The sequence below is a fragment of the Sylvia atricapilla genome, chromosome 5, assembly GCF_009819655.1.
Source record: "Sylvia atricapilla isolate bSylAtr1 chromosome 5, bSylAtr1.pri, whole genome shotgun sequence".
Classification (NCBI taxonomy): domain Eukaryota; kingdom Metazoa; phylum Chordata; class Aves; order Passeriformes; family Sylviidae; genus Sylvia; species Sylvia atricapilla.
This window is the reverse complement of record NC_089144.1, coordinates 23,555,475-23,577,863: the sequence shown is the minus strand read 5'-3', so window position 1 is coordinate 23,577,863 and position 22,389 is coordinate 23,555,475. Positions and strand designations below refer to the sequence as shown.

Here is a 22,389-nt window from a genome sequence, read left to right as displayed (position 1 = left end):
TTTATGCTTAGCATGGGGAGGGAGATGAAAGTGTCTGTGCATCTGTACTGAGGATTTGCTGTGGAACGAATTGTTGGCTTAGGTCAAGGTCTGACTCTTTCCAGCCTGCTCTGCTGTTCTGTCCTGTCCACAAGGGGAAGGTTAATGTTGTGTTTTATCTAATACATTCCTCTGTATCAGAGGGTTTGTATGTTACTGTGAAGTATTAAGGTAAAAGTTGGTATTTGGAACTGGAAAAACATTTTGAGTCATTCATCCTGCTTGATTCACACCCTTGCCTTCCAGCTGCCTGCAGTCAAGCTGTGAGCTGGTAGATCAGTGTTAATACAAACACACCCACACACGTAGTCTTTTCAAGGGCAGATATAAGCATTTGAACTATTTTCTTCTGCCCCTCTATAGACAGTGGAAAAAACAGGTTCTTTAGCATATGACTCACCTGGAACGAGGTGAATGTTGAAAATAGGTCGATGAAAACAACCCTGGAATTGTCCATTTCAATGTCTTTATTATGAAAGGAGTCCAGCTAAACAGCTTGCATCTAAGTTTTCACACTTGGACAGCTATTTCTACCATTTCTGCACCTGACCTATGGCTTTAGGCCAAGTAATGTAGTTACCTAAACCCAGGTTAAGGCATCTAGCAGTTAAAAGGTTCTTGTGGGGTTATTTGTTTGTGTGGTAGAGCCCAGTGTAACTTTGCTGGGAAGACTCCAGGTTCTTTATCTGCTGGAGCAGCAAGGCACAGACTGACAGACATGTGACTTCTCACCTTGTCTGCTTGGGTGGTCAGTGAAAGGTTATGACACTGTAGTTAGTCCCTTTGAAGTAGTGAAGATGGAAGAGAAATCATCTCAAGATGGGAAGGAAGTTATTTAAATCATTGCATCCATTTATATGTTAATCTGCTGAGGTGTGTCTTAGTCTATTGCTTAACATCAAAACCAATCCATCTTTTTCATTATTTATTTATTTGTTTATTTGTTTTCATTAGGCTTCAGAGTTGTGTCCAAACTTGGGACTAATAGGTTTTACTTAGAGCTTGGCAGAGCAGTAGACAGCTAAGAATTTTTGTATCAGGATCCTGGCTCAAGGCTCAGTGTTTTTTCTTCAACCCACAGAATAAGAATATTGGTGCTGAGGCAAAATTGCAAGACTTGTGGACTGTGGAAGCTCCAGCCTCTTATGTAGACTGCTCTTCTTCTACAGGTGGGGACACAGAATACGGCACGTGACAAGAAAATTGTGGAAATTTGAGAAGTTTCAGGGACAAACCTTAAAATGATTAGGAAGAAAAGCTCTGAGGTCAGAATCTAAAGATGATAATCTACAGCAGGCAGAAAATACTTACATGAGGTAGAAGAGAACATTCTAATGTGAGATGGGTAGGGTATACCAGAAGAGAAGAAAAAGTGGTTGCTAAGGTTAGAAAGAGAGAATGGATTGAAGGAGTGTGTCTGTAGATGCAAAGACTTATGTGTAAGGCACAGAAGAGAATCAAGATAAAATGAAGAACTATGTGTTTCTCTCAAGGCAGTAAATTTCTTTTGTGTCCAGAATTAGTGCCCCCCTGCATCCCACATGAAAAAAAAAAAAAAAACCAAACAGTCAAACCAGTCTATTACCTGGTTCTCTTGTCTCTTTGCTCTTCATCCTTCTGCAGGGGTCAGAAGTGCTATGTGCAGGTGATGCCAGTATGCAGCAAACACAGGGAGTTGTACAGAGCTGTATGGCAGCTGCAGGGTCTGAATTGCTGACTAGGGTTAAACTACAACAGGATGTCTGTGCACTGCATAGACTCAAACTCTGGGTTGTTTTCTTGTGTGCTGTCTTTTTTTTCTTTTTTTTTTTTTTTTTTTGTCTTTTCTCACCTTCTGTAGAAGCTCCGGTCCCATTTATTGTCCCCTCACTTACCTACTGATTTCACCTGCAAGTTGTTACACTGGTGGTGACAAGTGTGCCTTTTCTCACTAGGTGTGTCAGGAGAGCTGGTGAATTCTGAAATGCAAAAGCCTTTTGGTGACACTTTCGTGCTCTCTGAGGTACAAACCTAGTCCAAAACCCTTTTGGTCTCAGTATTGTATGCGTTTGCGGATATGAAAACTTTAATTTAGTTTAGAAGCCCCAAAGAGCTGGCTTTTTTTAACCTCCTGTGACTTGAAATTGTTTCTGCCCTCCAAACTGATGAACAGCCTTTACAGTGCAGCATGTTGACCTATGGGCAGGCTGTTGATCCAAGCTTTCTGGGGAGGATTTGTGACTCCTTTTCTTTTGTAATTAATCTGTTTTGGGGGATGGGAAGAAACCTTAAGATAGTTATTTGGAAAAAGCCAAGCACTTTGTTTGAGGTGCCTTGTCAATGCTTTCACTTGTCTAATGCTTTCATGGGCACAGATTGGAATATGGGCTTCTATCCTGCTTCTTTGCCCTGTTAAATAGGCAAATAGAATAGGAGACAAAACCTCCTTATTCAAAGGCTATAAATAGGATGCCACGAAAGTGTGGCTGATTAAGTACACTAGAGGGCTTGCAAGAATCACAGGAGAACTTAAACAGATCAGAGCCATACTATCTTGTAATCAAGAGAGAAAGGGAAAAAAGAGAATAGGAAATTGCCCTTATGGTCTGATCCTGAAGCCAGAATCTTTCAAGCTGCAACTTCAGAAAGCGAAATTCACAGAAGTGACCTGGGAAGTCACAAAATCCACAGAATAGTTGGGGTGGGAAGGGACCTCTGGAGGTCACCTAGTCTACCCCCCACTGCCAAGACAGAGTCTTCCTATTATTAGCAAGGCTTCTGTTTATTGCAGAAGCCAGCTTGAGAAAGCTGCAAAAGATACAAAATGGGGAAAGCAGATATTTTCAAAAGTTGCCCTTTCACAAGATTCAAAGGAAAAATGATACCTCCTATTTTCTTTCAGGCAAGAACAGATGGCTTTAGCAATGAAAGCAAGCAGTTTACTGAGGGAAATTGTCCATCCGGAATTCTAGAATATATTGCTGCAGAGAAACAGAAAGAACTGTCAGTTTTGCTGGTGGAACTGAAAGAAGCTCAGGAAGAAATAACTTTTCTGAAAAGCCAGCTCAAGGGCCCCAGTGGCCAAACTTCTACAGGCAGCCAAACAGAAGCTAACCAGCTGGAAGATAATTCACAGATACAGTGTCTGGAGGGGGAAGAGCAGGCAGCTTCTGATACACAGAGTGTTTCATTACTGAGAGAAACAGAAATGCAGCAAATTTGCTTTCTTCAGGAAAATGGAATCAGTCTCCAAGAGCAGCCTCAGGGAAGCCCTGGCCCTTCTCAATCTCAAGAACTGATAAAGTTACAAAACCAAATTACAGAACTGCAAACAATTCTGCAGAAATCAGAAGAATCCTTTAGAAAAGAACTAGGAGAAAAATGTGCAGAAATAAATAGGCTAAACCAGATGGCTGAGGAATACAGAAAAAAAATAGAGGATCCCGACAATACATTTTGTGTTTTGACTGAAGAACAAGATCAGCTCTTGTGTCAGGCAAAAGAACTTTCTACCATAACAGAACTGAAGGAGCAAGTGAAGCAACTGGAGGAAGAACTGGCTCTTTCAGAAAAGCAGAGACTGTCAGACAGTCAGAACAGTCTTCTACAAGAGCAAATCCAGAGCCTTAAAAATGAATTTAAATCCAAGGATATAAAAATTGAAGCTTTGCAAAAGGACTTGGATGAAGCACAACTTCAGCTTTCTGACCAGGACATGCAACTAAAAGATCTGAGAAGCCAGGTTGAGACAAAGGAATGTGAAGTACTTGATCTAAGACAACTTTTGAGGAAGAATACAGCAGAGATAGAAGAGCTTTCCCACAAGTTAGCCTTAAAGGGACACGAGGCAGCAAGCCTAGAGCAGCTTGTTGCTGAGCACACCAGGTCTATAGAGAGCCTGCAACAAACCTTGCTGGAAAAGGACCAACAGATGGCAGAGATCAGTGTCAGCATGTCTGAGAAAATGGTCCTCCTGAATGAAGAGAAGTTTTCTCTAGGAAATGAGCTGAAGAGTCTTAAGGAGCAGACAAGTTTGCTACTAAAAGCCCAGGAAGAAAAAGAACAGAACATAGGAGCAAAAGATACATGTCTGAAATGTGGGGCATCTGAGCAGCAGAATGAGACAGAAGCAGTGAGTAAAGAAAATGAGGAATTAGTCAATCAAGTTGAACTTCTGAGAAAAGAAAACGAACAAGTAAAGCGGAAGCTGCAAGCAGCCCTTGTGAACAGGAAGGAACTTCAGAAGAAAGTAACCAAACTGGAGAATGAATTAGAACAACTGAGTAGAGAACAAAAATCAGAAACCTCAGTGGCTCAGGCCGCTGCAGGGGAAGAAAACATGAGAAGCACAATCAGCAAAGAGATGAGTCTTGAAAACCAGCCCAGTGAGGACTATCTAATTCAGCTGCTTTCTGAAAAGGAATCTGAGTTGCAGAGCATCCGGAAGGATAAAGAAACAACTGAAGCACAACTGCAGGCAGTGATTGAGGAAATGAGACGAAGTTTGCAAGGTAAGGCAAACACTGTTTCAATTAAAGATGAAATCATGGAGCATCAGACAATTCCTGACAAAGTAACTGAAACCAATGAAAGCCCAGAAGATGACGAAGAAAATGAAAAACCTAGTTCAGCAAGTACAAATGTGGAAGAAAAACAAAAGTCTGCTCTTAAAGAAAGGATTTCAGTTCTTGAACAAGAAAAAGAACTACTTCAAAAAAAGCTTCAAGAAGCTCTGGTATCTCGCAAAGACACTATAAAAAAGGCTCAAGAAAAAGACAGGCATCACAGAGAACAACTGAAACAGCAGAAAGATGATTACAACACCCTGCAAGAACAATTTGATCAGCAAAGCAAAGAGAAGGACAGCATCCAGGCTCAGCTCAGACAACTTCAAGAACAGAAAGGATCAGCAGAGGGTGGTTTTGGGAGTCAAGATAAGTTGGATTCTTCATGCATGGAAGCAGAAGATGCAACAAATAACAAGCTTGTACAAGTTGCAGATGTTTCTGAGGAAGAGTTGAAAAAACAGCTTGACGAATTGCAGACAGAGAAAGAGAAATTGGAATGTAATGTCAGCCATATGCAAAGGGAACTTGCTCACAAATCAGAATTAATCTTTGATTTGCAACAGCACATAGCACAGTTGTTTCTAGAGATAGAAGGGCTAAAGAGGACCTCTGACCAAGCTGAAGCTAAGGGAGCAAGTCTTCAGACAGAATTGGAGGAGAGCCAAGGAAAAATTTCTGGAGTGGCCAGTCTGGAAGACTTGAAAATTCTTGTACATCAAAAGGATGAAGAAATGGAATTTCTTAACCAGCAGTTAAAGGAAAAAAGCGAAGCTCTCGGAAATGTGCAGGCACAATTGCTGGAAAAAGAGGAATCAGTCAAAAGACTCTGTAGTCAGTTGGAAGCTCAGGCTCAGATGCACAAGGAGCAAAGCAAGCAACTACAAACAGAGATGCTTGAAATTCAGGAAAAGCAAGAGGACAGTGCAGAAGCAGCTAAACAGAAGAATCAAATGCAGAGAAAGTTGCAAGCTGCACTTATCTCTAGAAAAGAGGCACTAAAGGAGAACAAATCTCTAAAAGAAGAGCTGGCTAATGCTAAAACTACCATTGACAGTCTTTCTGTCAAGCTGACAAATGTGGAGAGCCAAATATGTGGCCATGTTAAAGAAACAGATACCTTAACAGAAAAGTTAGCATGCCTCACTGGAGAGCGAGAAAAACTTACTGCAGAAATTGATAAACTACTTAGAGAAAATCAGAATCTTGATGGATGCTGTAAAAATCTTACACTTGCTCTGGACGGAGTTGTTCTAGAGAAAGAGAGGCTGGAGAAGGAGGTGGAATCACTGAAGAGCTTTCAAGCCACTGAGAGTTCTGAGTGGCAGGCAAAATACAAGGAGCTTCAGGGAGAGTATGAAACTCTGCTGCAGTCATATGAGAATGTGAGTAATGAGGCTGAGCGAATTCAGCGTGTGTTGGAAACTGTTAGGCAGGAAAAGCAGGAAATTTGCCTTCAGCTAAAAAGGGCTGAAGCAAAAAAAGAGGAAACAGATAAGCAGCTACAGGAAGCTGGACAGGAAATGGATGAAATGAAGGAGAAAATGAGGAAATTTGCAAAATCAAAGCAGCAAAAGATCCTGGAACTAGAGGAGGAGAATGAGAAGCTTAGAGCAGAGATGCATTTTACAGATGGAGAGCTACACAGAACTGGAGAGAGCTTTACAAACACTAGCCTGAAAGAAGATCTGGAGTGCTCTAGGAGGGAGTGCCAGTCTCTTTCTACTCAGCTTGAGACAGTAATGGCTGAAAAGGAGTCTCTTAATCAAGAGATCGTGGACTTGAAGTGCCTTTTGCAGTTAACAGAATCTAAGCTGAAGGAAAGCAGAGAACTTGTAGACAGCCATGTTGCCCAGCAGACAGCGGGGGAAGAAACTAATGAGGCAGTTGCCACACCATCACCAATGGAAAGGTCTGAAAATCAAGTGGAAGAAACTTTAAGACCAGAGCCTCCTGCTGCAGAGCTGGAACAAGAGGCATTTGAAAGTGATAGACCTTATGAGGATCCTGGTATCTACAGACAGCAAATAGCTGAGCTCACCAAGCGAATTACAGAGCTGGAAGATAATAGAAAGGTTTCAGAGCAAGAACTGGGTGACATCCGTGGGTGTGTTGAGACTTTAGCAGATGAGAAAAGGGCTTTAGAGCACCAAATGGAAGAGAAAGTCCATGAAGTCAATGATCTGCAGGCTACAGTAGCAAAGATGGAGCAAATGGTCCAAAAAGCCAAAGATGACCTGGTGAGAATGACAGCACTGAAGGATGCTCTAGAGGCTGAAAAGGATGATTTGGAAGAAAGGCTCATGAATCAACTGGCAGAACTTAATGGAAGTATTGGAAACTATCAGCAAGATGCAACAGACTTCCAAATCAAAAACAATCAACTGAAACATGAGCTTCAGAGTTTGCAGAGAATAATGCACGAACTGGAGGAGGAGAAAAGTCAGATGGCAAAGGAAAAAAGCAAAGCAAGTTCTGAAAAACAAAAGGAAATTATAGAAAAGCTAAAATACGATTGGAGAGGAGAAAGCAGCACACATATAAAGGAGCTTCAAGAACTGCTGAAACAGAAACAGCAGGAGATTAAGCAGCTACAGAAAGACTGTATTAAAAGCCAGGAAAAAACCAGCAGTTTAGAAAGAACTGTTAAAGCTCTGGAATTTCTGCAGAATGAGACTCAGAAAGAGGTAGAAGCAGCCAAAGAAACTTCAGCTAAAGCAGCTGAAGACACCAAGAAAGCCCAGGCAGAGCTTGCTCTCTGCAGAGTAATGTTGGATGACACTCAGAGTGAGGCAGCAAGGGTTCTAGCTGAGAGTATCAAAGTGAAAGAAGAGTTGCAAGCAAACAAAGAGAAAATTAAAACTCAAATGAAGAAAAAAGATGAGGACTTTGAGAGAAGACTGGAACAGGAAAAAGACAAGCACTCAAAGGAGATCAAAAACATGGAAGAAAAGCTGGCAACATTACAGAGGGAGAAAGACCATATGGAAACAACTGTTGGTAATCTGCAAGACTCCTTGAAGACAAAGGATCAAGAAGCCAAGCAACTGGAAGGCAGTCTAAACAAAACACTAGCCCAGCTTGCAGCCTTCACCAGGAGCATGTCTTCCCTTCAGGATGATAGGGACAGAGTGATAGATGAATCAAAAACATGGGAGAAGAAATTCACTGAAACTATTCAAAAGAAGGAAGAAGAAATACGTTTGAAAGAGGAAGCTTGCGTTATGCTAAAGAACCAGATGAAAGACATGACCATGCGTGTGGAGGAGCTCCAGACTCATATATCCAGGTAAATAAGCTGTGTTAGGGAAAGTTTATCAGGAAGAGGTTACTTTGTGATTGTTGTTTGCACAAGGACCCAGGGTGATCACTTTTGAATAATTCTTCTTCATGTCATTAGGATACCTGTGTTAAATCCGTTCTCTGTGACAAGCACTCACCATCTGAGTACTAGCCAGAGTCTTTCAAATTTCAGATTAATTAAAGAGTTTCTTTTGCATGCGGTTTTTGCACTGAGAGGTCAAGAGAGCATTGGGATACATAATTCCAGTTTAATCCTAAAATAAATTTTAATGGGATGATGGAGCTATAGAAACCTATCAAAATGTGTATACATCTGTGTATTTCCAAAATTCAAAACCAAAGCATTCTTACACGAGTAAATTGTTTTATAAAGTTTATATGCTGTGTTTTTGCATGCTGAAGCATGGAATGGACATCAAAGGTATCAGATCAGCCATTTCCTTATGGGGTGGTATGAGGTTGCTTTTGTTGTTAGTTGCAATGGATGAGAAGTAATGTAATGAGGAGGTGATAACATTCAGTATTTAAGTGCCTTCATTTTTTTCAGTATTGACATGAACAACTTTAAAATAATATATTCACCTGGCACCACCCCTTTCAGGCAGTAGTACAGTCAGAACTTTAAAAGGTATTTTGAATTCTAAATTGAGGGATATTTCCAGCATGCTTTCTTTAAGTAAAACAAATTCTGTGGCTTTTCTAAATTAGTATAAGACCAGTGTTAGTATGAGTTTATATACTGAGATACTTTCTGGATTTTTTACAAACATTATCTTTTCTGTTTTCAGCCTGGAATGCAACAAGAAAGACTGGGAAGCTGACTGCAGGAAGGAGATTCAGCATCATCAAAAAACATGTGAAATGTTGCAGGAGGAAAAAAAAGAGCTTTTGACTCGGCTTGAGGAGTCTCAGAAACTGTACAGCAAGTCTCAGAATGAACAGCAGGAGCTGGACTCAGAAATCAGCAGCCTGAGACAACAGCTTGCTGATTTACAGAATTCCTTCACCAAATGTGAGCTGGCCAAGGAAGAGCTGGAGGCTGTGGTCAAGCAACAAGAGACCAGTATCCAGAATTTTAAACTCAACTGTGAACAGCTTGAAGCTGATCTGCAGGCTTCCAAGGACTTAACAAATAAGCTGCATGAAGAAACCAGTGCCAAAGATCAAAAGATCATGAGTTTGCTGTCTGCCAAAGAAGAAGCAGTTATGGCTGCTCTAGCTGAATTACAGCAGCAACATTCTGAAGAGATGAAAGAGTTGGAGTGTAGGCTGAGTAAGGAGGAAGAAGATAGAAAAGCCTTGGAAAATGAGAAGAACAAATTTTATGACAAACTTGATCATCTCACTGAAAAGATGAAGATAAGCAGAGAAGAAAGTAAGCAACAGAAGGCACAACTGGACTCCTTCACCAAGTCCATGTCATCTCTGCAGGACGACCGAGACCGAATACTGAGGGACTACAAGCAGCTTGAGGAACACCATCTTGTTATGATATTGGAAAAAGACCAGCTAATTCAGGAGGCTGCTGCTGAAAACAACAAGCTCAAGGAAGAAATGAGAAGTTTCCATAGCCAGATGGATGACCTCAACTCTGAGAATGCCAAGCTGAATGCAGAGTTGGTGCGGTACAGAGAAGACCTTAACCAAGTGATTTCAATAAAGGACTCTCAACAGAAGCAACTTCTCAAAATACAGCTTCAGCGGATCCAAACTCTGGAAAATGAGAAGGCAACCATAGAAACACAGCTGAAAGAGTCTGAGCGTACTCAGGATGATCTCAGGAAGCACATGGAAGCCTTAAGAGAGGATAAAGTCAGTATGTCGCAAGAGATTGAAACTCTTCTGTCCTCTCTGTCCCGGGTGCAGAGTGAGATGGCAGCATTACATGAAGGGAGTCCCATTGTGGAGTGTCAAGCAGAACTGAAGGCTCGAGAGAAAGAGGTACAAGAACTGAGTCATGAGCTTTCCCTCTCCCAGAAAAGAATAACAGAACTTGAGGGGGAGCTAGAATGTGTTCAAAAGGATGCAGCCAAGAGAGTGGGAGAGGCTGAGGACAGGCTTCGGAAGGAATTGAAGCACCTGCATCATGATGCAGGGATAATGAGGAATGAAACCGAGACAGCAGAAGAGAGAGTAGCAGAGTTGGCACGGGACTTGATGGAAATGGAACAGAAATTGCTTGCAGTCACAGATGAAAACAAAGATCTCAGAGCTCAAATTCAGTCTTTTGGGAGGTCTATGAGCTCTCTTCAGGATAGCCGAGACCAGGCCAATGAAGAGCTTCATGTTTTGAAACAGAAACACTCTGCAGACTTAGAGGAACAAAAGAGTCTAGTGCAGAATCTTCAGAAACAGATGGCTCAGCTACAAGAGGAGCAACATTCCACTACCAGGGACCGAGATATGCTGAGGTCTGAGTTGACAGAACTGCAGAAGGCTATTGATGAAAGAGGTCTCTTGGCCCAGATTGAGAAACTTAATCAGCAGCTCAGAGCCAAAGATGATGAGCTTCTCCGCTTGTCTTTGGAATTGGAAGCCTCTTCCAACCAAGTCAAATCTTTCTCCAAGGCTATGGCAAGCCTGCAGAATGACCGAGACCATCTGCTGAATGAATTGGACAAAAAACGTAAGGTTGAAGAAGTGAAACAACAAGCAGAAGGGAGCACTTCCACCACTTCTTCAGAAGTGCAGAGTCTGAAGAAGGCACTGGCCTCCTTGCAGAGTGACAGAGACAGAGTAGTAAGTCCATGTTCTCTCTTCCTGCTCTTACTTAAAGCACCACAGGGAGGTTTGGATCTTCAAGTCTTAAAATTCAGCACAGTTAGATCTGATAATTGCAATATGATGCATAGATCATTGTCTTCACAAAATCACAGAATAGTTGAGATTCAAAGAGTCTTCTGGAGATCTTCTGGAGATCTTCTAGTCCAACCCCCCTGCACAAACAAGGTTGGCTGGAATACGTTGCTCCATACAATGTCCTGTTGGATTTTGAATATCTCCATTGATAAATATTCCACAGCTCCTCTGGTCAACCTGTTTTTTCATGTATCTGGAAACGGTTTCCAGAATTCTTGCTCCCTCACTTTCCCAGGGATGGAGATGAGGCTGACCAGACTGTAGGTTCACAGTTCTTTCCTGCCCTTCTTGTAAGTAGGGATGACATTTGCATTCTTCTAGTCTTCACGAACCTCTTGGGTCACCATGACCTTTCAAAGGTAATAGAGTTGCCTCCCAGTGACTTTAGCATTTGTGAGCATGCTCCATCAGACCCCATGGATCTGGTATGGGCCATTTATATTATTTTCTCTGGCATGGAGGCTGTGATTTCCTTGTTAACTTCTCAAATGGATTCTCTGGCTTGGTTTAAAATATGAAATCATAGAAATAAGGTCCTTGTTAACCTGCTTATTTAACATCTGTGTCAGCTCATTTGATTTGCCTTAGATTTCTATAAGAGACTAGAACAAAGGCTTAAGTTTCCTCTTCTTCTTGGCAGCTGATTTTCAAGGCAGGTACAAGACATTGCAGATTCCTTTTGACATCCTTGCCTGCAAACTGGATGTATCTGTGTTTGTATAGTCTCTGGCACAATGCAGCCCAGCAAGTTCCAAAGTTCTCCTTACTGGTCACAAGACAGAGTTTGTTATGTCCCACTGCCTCTCACTAAGCACTGTCCCATCTCCAGAGTCAACCATGTCTTCTTGTCTTCAAAAATAATTGCAGTGATGCATGTGTAACCACAACTTATTTCTAATTACAACCTGACTGGAATTGGAGTGCCAAAAGGATTTTATTGATCAGTTTCCTGGTTTACAGTAAATGCCAGATTCAGGGGTTAGACTTAACCAGCTTCTTCTGTGTCACTTCATTTTCATCATTTTCTTCTGAATAAGATAATTAATATTGTAGCCTAGAGTCTTTTTGCAAATGTATGTCACATCTTCATGGGAGAGCTCTAAACTCACTGCCCTCATTAACAATAGAATTATCTGAGGGTTTTTTTACTGAGCAGATTTTAGTACACTGCTATATTTGATGATTTCGCTTCTAGTTCCTCTGTCATCTGAATGTCATCTTTTTTCCCTCCAGATGCTACAGGGAGAAATGCTCTTAAACAGTTCTAAGTAATAAACCTGATGCTTGCTCAGCTGTCACACACTGATGTTTCTCTTTAACTCCAGGTAAGAGAACTGGAGAATCTGCAGCAGCAATACATCCTGGTCGGGGTGGAAGCCGCTGAGAATTCTCGCTTAAAGGCACAACTGCAGCAGTGGGAGCAAGAGGCAGACAAACAGCTCCGTCTGCAAGAGCAACTGAAGCAAGAAGGAGCTGCATACCAGCAGGAGCTCCAGCAGCTCAGGTGAACTGTCTGTCTTGCTCCCTGCCTAGGCAAGGTTGCAAATGTGTTTCTCTCAAAGAGCCGTTGTGGGCAGAGGTGGAGGGAATGCTGAGAACCTCAGCCTGGGCTGTGCCAGGTGACACTGAGGTGCTCTGCCTTGGCCAGGAGAGAGCACGTGTTTCTCTCATTCAGCTACTGCCTCAGAATTACAGCCCGGCAGCTTGGAGGTCAGTGCCTGTGTGAAATAGACCAATGATCTTTTAGTTTTTATTAGCTTCATACAGTGGTCAGTATCATCTGTTGGAGAGGAAACTGTTTCTTGTGTTGGAGCTTATGTATATGATCATAGTTTAGAACATACTAATTTTGTATGGCTGTCTAATCTTTTTATTTCACTTGCTCCATGTCTTCTATGTTTGTTTTTTTTAACTCTCTAATTCAAGTCTAGTAAAATTGTCTTCTCCAACTGGAGTAAAAATAGTCAGACAAATATGCTCTGTTCTGAAAAAAGGGTGAAATACTTTCAGATAGTTCAGAGATCCATATAAGAATGCCTGAGGCTGGAATGAAAAGGATGGGATTTTCTTTGTGGAAATGTCTATGGCATGTCTTTGTCCAGAGTGATATAAAAACTTGTAGTTCTCTCCCTTCCCCCTGCCATCAATCTGACCCTCAAATTAACACTTCTGATCTCGTAAAGTTTGAAGCATCTTACAAATTTGATTTATCTTGACAAAGAAGCAGGAAGTTTATTTCCCGTGTAGCTTTTACACTGTACATGAAGTGATGGCTTCAGGTTGGTGTGTGGGATCAGTACTGGGTCTGGTGCACATATGATCATGCAGAGAAATTATTATGGGGACAAGTGGCATTGCCAGTGACTTCCTTGACAAAACTCTGTACAGTGAGATGAAAACAATGTCCAGGAACACAAAAAGCATGAAAAAGTCGCCCTAGGACAGCATGGAACAATCCGAAGAGTTCAACCAAATACAGAAAACTTCCTTAAGGAGCTTTAAGGTTCCTGTACTTAAGTGGGTTATCTTAGCTTGGCTTGGTTATAAAACTTCATGTCTAGCAAGAGGTGATGATTGAATCACCCTTGGCTCATTCTTAGCTGGATATTTGGACATCATAAATGATATATTATCATAAATAACTTCCTTGTTATTTCCCTTGTTTTATGCTGAGCAGACAGGAGAGGACCACCTGGGAAAAGCAGAGCAGCAGCATGAAGGAGCAGTACCTGATGGCCATAGCAGAGAAGGACAAGCAGCTGAGCCATTTACAAAGGATCACACAGGAAATGAGGCTGCCCTTCAGCAAGTCTCAAACCATAGAGGAACAGCACCAAAGCAAGGTGGGTGGAAAGATACAGCTTCTTTATGTGAAGCTTGAAACTCACGCAGAAGAGCATGTGTCACCTGTATCCAGCTCCTACAAACTGCAGTATTGGATGTGGTTGCGAGGCCTCCAAAGGTAATACCAGCAGTCTAACTTGCATCGCTGAAAGTTGTAGAAATCATGGCATACCCTTAAGTGCTCTTCCCTAAGTTCCTGGTTTCCAATGTTTCAAGAAAGAGGGTAAAAGAGACAGCTTCCTAGGCACCTTGTGTCCTTGGGAGCAGCATAGAACTTCTCAGGTGTGTATTCTGGCTGTTGTAGAGTTGCCCTCTTGCACTATCTTTGAATCTAGGATTTCCTGTCCTAGTTCTCATTTCAATGTCACAGCTTAATTTTTAAGTTTTCTTCTGCAGTTTTCTTGCTGTTTTTTACTGTAACAGAGATCTACAATCCTGGTTCAAGCCCAGAGAGGCTGAGGCTTGAACACTGCACCTTCTCTCTTATTCTCCTTGTATACAGTCCTAAAAATGGAGTGGAATATGCTTGGTATTGCTTGTCTAGGGAAGGCTGCATGCACAGTGCAGTGCATCAGAGCCAAGAGAGAACTCTCCCACCCATGCCTGCAATGTTCCAGTGGTTTATGTCAGTGAAGGGGGTAGCAAATCTCCCTTATCCCTTTGATACACCCATGCACATATGCAAGGAAAAAGCTTGAACAATGTTCATGTGATGCTTTCCAGGAGGATTCTTCAGTGCTGGCCTTCTGGGTTTTGTTGGTTAGAGCAGTGTGGACATTGCTTTAGGTTTCTGTTCGTTTTTTCTTTTTTCATTCATGTGCCTTTTTTCCTTCCTGTATTGTAAACAAAGCTTTAAGACAACTTTTGAGCAGGACCCATCATATGTGCAAGTTTGGTGATCTTCCCTAACTGTTTGTATTTTAAGATGGCTTTTAGGATATTTCTGTTTATTCCCCATTTGCTCTTTTGCCTGAGCAGATCAAGTTCCAGGTCTAGGAATAACACCATTTGGTTTGACCTTGGAATACTGAAAAGAGAGGACTAACACAAGAGAGTTGTTACATGTGCAGTATATTTTTCATTGTTCTTTCCTTGGCAGATTTCCCCAGAGGTCCTGAAAGGGGACTTTTCAAGTCTAGAAACAGAGATGAAACACCTCCAGGCCCAGCTAAGTGACAGTCTGAAAGAACTGCACCAGAAAGAGCTCAGAATTCAGCAGTTAAACAGCAAGGTACTGATCCATGCCTTATATTTGCTTGCAGTCAGGGATGGGGAATTTGGGGAGCGTTAGGCTGGAACAGGGCTTAGGAAGCAGGAATGAATCTGTCCTTGCAGGCATTCAGTGAAGTAGCACAAAATCAGAAATACATCTCAAAAAATCACAGCGATAGATTCACTGTTGCTGGACAGGGCTTGCACAGCATCAGAGCCCATCCTCCATGTCCCACACTGCTCTTCCTCATGAGCAACTGGGGTCAGCCAGAGCACTGGAGAGAGAAGCCACGAGTGGGACAGCTGTTCTGTATGGCCAGAAGGATATCCAGGCCCCGTGTGGATCCTACCCAGCACGCTCAGTGACAGGGTCTGAATCAGCAGCTTTTCTGCCACTGCAATTTAGTGCCCTTTCTCCCAGGGAGACCAAAGGGAGAAAGGAGGAGGGAGGAGGGCAGAGGAGGAAAGAAAGAGGTAAGAGAAGGAAAGAGGGGGAAAGAGAGGATAGATGGAGAGGACATTGGGGGAAAGAAGTTGGATGGGGGGGAGATGAAGACCAGACAGTGAGACCATATGAAGAAAGTTGTTTACAGGTTCCATGTCTATTGTTGGGAGCACTTTCTACCCTCCTGCCTTCTGTTCTGCTGAAGGAAGTCCCTCCTTGGGAAGGCAAGCTTGTCATCTTCACCTGACAGCTTGAAACACTTCCTGCATTTCAGTGCAGAATCACAATCAGTCAATTCCCACACTGAAGTGGAAGACCCAGAATTTATCCATCTTCAGAAAGAGAATTGTGTTCAAGGAGAAAGTGAGACTATAAAATCATAATTTACTGATGGTATTTCTGAAGGGTTTAGGTCAATACCAGCACTTTATAAACCTTGTTCTGGATATGTAGTATTCTGTACATCTCCTTGATGTTTTGAGACTGCTGTTCCAGAAACCTTTGCCACAAGCCACTCTTGGAGATTGTCACTGGTCTTTGGGTGTTAGTAATGGGCAACATGGCAGTTATATGCTCTCAAGAGAATTCTTAACCTCAGTTAGAGAACAATTTTGTTTTCATAAAATCATTTACTTTACTTGCCAGTTGTGTTCTCTTCTCAGCTATCACAGGTCTTTGAGGAGAAAAATGCCCTCTCCCTCCAGCTCCATGGGAGCAGTCGGAGCATCTGTGAGAGCCATCAGCACTACAGTGAGGTCCTGAACCGCTGCCTAGTGCTCGAGAGGCAGCTCCAGGAGATGCAGGCTGCAGACAAGAGCATGGTAAGGGACCTGGGCTTGATGCACAGCAGGGAAAAGCTCATTTCAAGTGGCTCTGTGAACGGTCCAGCATTGTAGTGGCTGTGTGTCCTCTTCATTCTGTGCAGTCTGCAGGACATTCCTGTGTTCTTTCAGGAGCTGTTTGCCACAGACGCTGCTCCAGGAGCCCCACAAGAAAAGAATGAGCCACAGAGAGGCACTTACACACCTGAACTGCAGGAGCTACAGCTGAGGTAAAGAAAGTCTGAGAAAATAGGGGTCCTGATGGAGGCCTTGAGGCTAGTGATGAGCCTGTTGCTTTTACTCTATACCAGTGTGTTGGAAAAACTCAATCCTGCACTAGGATCTTGTGGACTTGGAGGAACTGTCATATGCACTTGGTAGCTGTCATTACCTCTTTGAATTAGACATTGAAAAAAAAACCCAAGGACAACATGCAGCAGCAATACCAGCCAAACCAGTATCTTGGATCTGGTGGGCCGCATCCTCAGTAGCTGCTGAAGTTATCAATGGTCCTGGTCTCAAGGTTGTAGCCTGAGAGTGTGTCTGGAATTGAGATGTAGTGCAGGATTCCTTGTAACCTGAAACTAAGACCATAATTCGCCAAACCCTTTCAAAATAATTTTTAGAAAGTGGAGCCATGTTGACGAAGCCAAGGAACTCCTTCATGATGTGAAACAGAAGTTTCAAGAGATTTATCTTCTCTCATGTTTTCCAAATAGTTTAAATATAGTAAAGATGACTAAGTCTTCTCTGTGAGCTGGGAGGTAATTTGAGTCCGTTTACACACTGCATCAGTGAATACAATAGAATCACAGTAGTCCATGAATTAGGCCTTTTTTGGCATATGCTTTGTTATTTACTGACAGATTGTCCGAAACAGAACATTTACATAGCAGCACAAAGCAGGATATGAAGTATTTAGAGGAGCAGCTGGAGGAAGAACGGGACCGTCGTCTTGCTGCAGAGGAGGCACTTTTTGCAGCACAGGATCAGATCAGGAGGTGAGGCGCCTGAGCAAACAAATACTATCACCATAGAAATGTGTGTTTTTCACATGTGAAGTGTGTTTTTCACACATAGAAGTGTGTTTTCACTATCCCTCTTTTTCATTTGCCCTTCATCACATCCTTCTGTCAAATGGCACTGGGGGCACAGAAACAACTACCATGTCTGTCACAGAAAGGCTGAGGTTGGACGGGGCCTCCAAAGACCATCTGGCCCAACCCTCTGCTCAGCCTAGACCCAGTTGCCCAGGACCATGTCCAGATGGCTGTTGAGTATCTCCAAAGAGGAAGACTTCACAACCTCCCTGGGCAACTGGCATAGTGCTCAGTCACTCTTACTGTAAAAAAGTGTTTTCCAGAGTTCAGCAAATTCAGTTCCTTCAATTGTAGGCAGATAGAATAAGACAAATGATTAGACATTAGGACAAGTTCTGTCTAGAAATTAGATGCCAACTTTCTCAATTAGTTAAATTAACTGCTGGAAAATATAATTTAGAGACTGAGAATTGGGTGCAGACTGAAGAGGAGTTCTCATGCTTCCAGGGGGTTTGTTTCCTCACTAAGCACCTGTCTGTCTGCATGAAACAGTTTTGACCTGAAGAATGTTACTCATTTTTAATGTATTGCCAATTAACATAAAGTTTTCATTAATTTGGTTATTGAGAAAGGATTAAACACTTAGGACTTCCATCCACTTTTCCTGGGCTTAGCTTTAGCCTGGACCCCTCTCCTGCCCTGTCCCCAGTATCCAGCAGTGGGGTGTGCAGTGCACAGGACTCTGCATATCTCAGGGCACTGCTCAGATGCCCTGAGAGTCAGCAGAGCAAAGACAGCTGACCTGGACTAGATGTTGGAATTACGATGTAGTGAGAAGCAGGATCAAAATGCTTGATTCTCTTCATTGACTATGGAGGGGATTTTAGCAAATGACCTGATTGTAGGCACTTGTGCTGTGCATTTCCTGGTAGTTCACATAACTGGAGTTATGGACTAGTGGGGTCTTTTACAGGAAAACAATGCCTTTCTTCTGCCACACTTGCTGATTCAGCCAAAAAACGATGGTCTGTATGGAAGAATTCTGGATGAAGTTCTGTGGTAATTGCTACACAGTTTGGACAACTGTAGCTCCTTCCGGCATTAAAGTCTATAAAAGCCTCCTGCAGCTGATCTCATTAATGAACGGTAGCCCCAGGATGTGACTGCTGCCTCTGTCACTAGAAAATAGGAAGAACCAGCACTATTGCAGCCAGAGCTGGCTTCCAAAATAATTTCACAGAAGTTAAAACATACAGGTGTATTATCCCCCCCTGGTTTCTTTCAGGTCATGCTATAAAATTTCACTTGAAAGGAGGAAGGACTCCTGCTAATTGGGTCACCCTGTTCTTTCACTCAGTGTGAGCTCAGGAGACATGACACCTGTACAAATGGAACCAGCTCTTGGCAAGTGAAGCCAGGGCTTGCTTGCAGGGGTTAATTTCTTTTATGAGAAATACCTTCTTTCCTAAGCTTGATTACAGTGTTTATTTGGGGCATCATAATAAGAAACTGAATTTAATTTCATGTTTGTTGTGGCAGGTTGCAGTCAAGTGAGTGGTCATCTTCCTTAAGTACCAGCATTGATATGACTCCAGGTCACGAGCAGTCCTTGCTGATCGACTCCATGGATAATAATTCCAGCAGGGTAAGAATTTAACGTTCACAGCTGTCAGTTAAATGAGCCCCAGCTGATTCAAGAAACTGTGAACCTACAGCAGTTAAATTCCTCTGTAGATACACATAAATTGGTTGGGGGCTGTAGTTTTTCTGCTCTCGCCATGCTGGAAACAAAATCGGATGGGGCTGGTTCATGGACAACCTGCAGAGAGCAAGGGAAGGGGAATATTTCATGAGGATTGCCCTAGTGTTAGGACTGGCAGTGGAATGATTTGGGGAAGGTTTAGGTTCATTAGCTTAAACAAACATACCTCTGTGGTCTGGAGAGCTCTGGATGAAGGCAGCTGGGGACACAGCCATTCCTTGTAGTGACTGGAGCCTTTCTTCACTCTTCCAGGCTCGGAGCACTCTTGGACTACGACGCCTGTTGCGCTCTCTCTTCCGCTCCCGGACCCACTTGCCCCTGCTGGTGGCCACGTATCTGCTTGCTCTCCATGTCCTGCTCTTCCTGTGCTTTACAGGCCACCTGTGAACAGGAGTGACAGCCTTTTCTCGAGCCTCAGCCCTGTGTGTGCTGAGGGCCTGAACACCCTCACAGAAGGGCAGCACTTGCCCCAGCTGCAGCCTTTCCCAAACCAGCCCTGAAGCAGCAGCTGCACCCAACACCTGGGTGCTGCTGTTGGAGTCAGTGCTGGGGCTGGGGAACTGCTCCCAGGAGATCTGCCCTTCCCTCGGTGTTTCTACATGAGTGGTTCATTTTCTGGGCCACGGTTGTGCTGCAAGCCTCAAAGACAGCATCTGTTCCTGTACCTGGAAGTAATGCTACTTGCTTTAGGTAGTATTGTGCTGCAGTAGGAATAAGAAAAATACTCCTGAGTGGCTGCAGTACTTCAGTACTTCTAAAACTGCACAATCTTCCCCCTCTTAGGCTGAATCCATGAGTGGGGTTGGGGGAGAACTGTAAGTGGTTTTAAAAAAATTGTCTTCCCTTTCTTCCACCCCTTAGATTTGCTCCATGGCTCAGAGCTATCTGAAATGCATATCCTAAGGAAGGTATGGGCACTTTAAGGAATGTGAATCTTCAAATCATGTTTCCTGCTCAGTTGCATCTCCTGTTGAAGAAGGGCCAAAACCAGTGTATCTGGCCCTGGTGAGCATTCCATTTAAAAACAGTCATATGTCTCCTCTGACAAGCCTGTAAAATAATGCCAATAATTTAGTTATTTAAAAGGAATAGGAAACATGAAACTTTTTAGCTCTTAAATTAAAACCCCTCCTATTTATAGCATTTGTGCACCTCTCATGATGGAAGGTGCTGCCTTACCTCTAGAAATTAAAGCAGCCCTGCTCCTGCCTTCTCATCCACTCATCAGGAGACTGAACCTGCACAGGCTGTGTTGAAGGGGTCCATAATGTGCTGTGTGGGCCCAAAGCAAAGGCAGAAACTCCAGGAATAAACACTCTCTCCTGTGCTGAGGAAGGAGCCAGAGTTCTCAAACCTGGTATCTGGTGTATAAAGCTGGTGCTGGTGTTTGGGCATGTTTGGACCTAAATCAAATTATGCAAACGGACTGGATCTTTTAGGATATATGGAAATATGGATATATTTCCATATGTTTTCTAAAAAGTTCCTGAATTTGAGACTGCCCTCTTCCAAAAGGAGAATGTTGAATGCAAAGGAAGTTCCAGTTGCGTTCACTGTCAGATCCCAAGTGGTCATTTCATTCAAAGTCCTGGCCAGGAGAATCGTACCTGCCTCTTAGTAGAGCATTAACAGTCACATTTTTCCCATGGGAAAGAGGTAGTTGTTTTGATACTGCTGGTAAACTAAGCTGCTCTAGCCAGTGCAGAAAGCCTGCTTGAGGATGGATTGATTTCACTGGTAGCTCAACCAGCTGGATCTCTGGCAGGTCCAGAGCACTGGCACTACATATCCTTTCGTGGACTGTCCATGATTATCAGTGTGAACTTCCTCTAACTATGTCAAATTCAGTGACCAAATATTTTGTCTATAGCTTCCTGGGGTATGAGCTCCTGTATGTATAATAAAGTTTATTTTTCAGATGGAATTTGTGTAACATTGTCATGTAACTGTCCAAGTGAAGGGTGTGTTGCTGCTGTATCACCATGCCTTGTGTGGGACACGGTGGGACTGCAGGTCTCTTATGTGTGCACTGCCCTGTGTGATGGTTGCAGAAGCTCTGTTTCTTTATACAGTGTGAATGCCTAGGTGATGACCTTTTCTCCCTATCTCACCTCTTGCTCAGCCTTTTCAGCTGACAAAATAAGGAAATAGCACTTGAATGAATAGGCAATGGCTCATGGCAGGGGGGTGTGGATTTTAAGGTCCCTTCCACCCCAAACCATTTGTGTGCATAGTGAAAGCAATTCCAGTAAAACAATATCTTCTTGGGTTTACTTTTCCACATTTGCCTGAACACTGCACCCTGTTAGAATTGTGCAGCCCCAGGATAGACACAGAGGTTGGCAACAGTGAGCTGGAATGTGCTGATAATTCAGATGTTCTAGTTAAACTGTCCCAACTTTCTGTAGCCAAAACCAGGTACCCTTGTTCATAGTCACTGTTATAGTCCCCCACTGCCAGCAGAACAAAAGCCAGCATTGGGGTGTTGTAAGATAGATAATAGATAATGTTTCAACTACTCAGGAGCAAGGATTATAAACGAAGTATGTTTCCTTAAAGCCCATGCATTTTTTTTTTCTTGAATTGAAGAAAGGCACAATTCTGATGCCTCAGATAAATTTAAAGGTTTTATACCTGCAGATGGAACAGTTGTAGCTTAGATTAAATATAGAAATAAAACCTCAAAAGGAGCTCCTGGTTTGCTAAGCACAGTCTGACTGAACAGCTTTGTGGTTTGACCTGATGAAAGGGCTTTTTAGCTAATGTTTCCTGTCTCAAACATTTCAACGTTTTGTTTCTTCACCAATGGACCTGTCCTGCCTTGACTTTTGATCTATCTTCGATTGAGCCTGAGAAGGAGGTCAGCCAAAGAAGCTGTGCTCTGTCATCCCTGGGACACTCATGCCAATTCAGCACCACCGCTGAGGCTGGGACAGGGTCTGGTTTTGTGCCAGGAGGAAGGCAACATCAGGGGTAGGGAGGAGTGGATGTTGAGTTACTGCATGGAGCACTAAGGGGAGCCCTTCTGATCCTCTCAGCTCCTGTTTTTGGACTGGTGTGAGGGTCTGGGAATGGCAGACAAAGCACATGATGTGGTGCAAGGAACCTATGCAGGTGCCCTCACCGAGGGCAGAATAACCCACCTCTCATAATGAGCATTAAGGCCAGTGCTGAGGAGAAACAACAGAGGGGCACAGTCACAGGTGAGTCCTGAGGACAGTGAAAGCACCCATATGCTAGAGTTTTTTCAGGAGTGTTTGCTCTCTCCCAGAAGCCTGAGACAGAGATGTCACCAGACAACTGACTTCAGTGCAGCCTTTGGACTGTTCCCATTCTGGTTTTTTTCATGTGGATACTGGTGATACTGCAAGAAGAAGTCCAAGTTAGATCAAAGGAGTTTCCAGAGCCCTGGCAGAATGGGAAAAGGTTCAGGAGCACCGTTAGTGTCCTCCTTAATCCTCCAGGTACTGGGGAGAGATACTGGAAGTAAAAGGCATGCTCAAGACTTGGCTCCAGGATT

The 22,389-nt window shown here is 43.1% G+C and overlaps 1 protein-coding gene across 2 annotated transcripts in view; it reads left to right on the top strand.

The window, feature by feature from the left end:
* Positions 1-20,793, top strand: part of GOLGB1 (golgin B1) — a 40,338-nt gene extending 19,545 nt beyond the window's left edge. The window contains exons 13-24 of one of the 2 annotated variants that reach the window (XM_066318971.1): positions 1,121-1,208; positions 1,974-2,041; positions 2,921-7,872; positions 8,675-10,625; positions 12,071-12,249; positions 13,423-13,588; positions 14,689-14,820; positions 15,909-16,067; positions 16,200-16,297; positions 16,934-17,068; positions 18,647-18,752; positions 19,122-20,793. In XM_066318971.1, the coding sequence (XP_066175068.1) occupies positions 1,121-1,208; positions 1,974-2,041; positions 2,921-7,872; positions 8,675-10,625; positions 12,071-12,249; positions 13,423-13,588; positions 14,689-14,820; positions 15,909-16,067; positions 16,200-16,297; positions 16,934-17,068; positions 18,647-18,752; positions 19,122-19,256 (8,169 nt within the window). In that variant the 3' untranslated portion in view covers positions 19,257-20,793. The remainder of the gene's footprint in view (positions 1-1,120; positions 1,209-1,973; positions 2,042-2,920; positions 7,873-8,674; positions 10,626-12,070; positions 12,250-13,422; positions 13,589-14,688; positions 14,821-15,908; positions 16,068-16,199; positions 16,298-16,933; positions 17,069-18,646; positions 18,753-19,121) is intronic. The other variant, XM_066318972.1, reaches the window with a different exon arrangement.
* Positions 20,794-22,389: the final 1,596 nt, after the last annotated feature.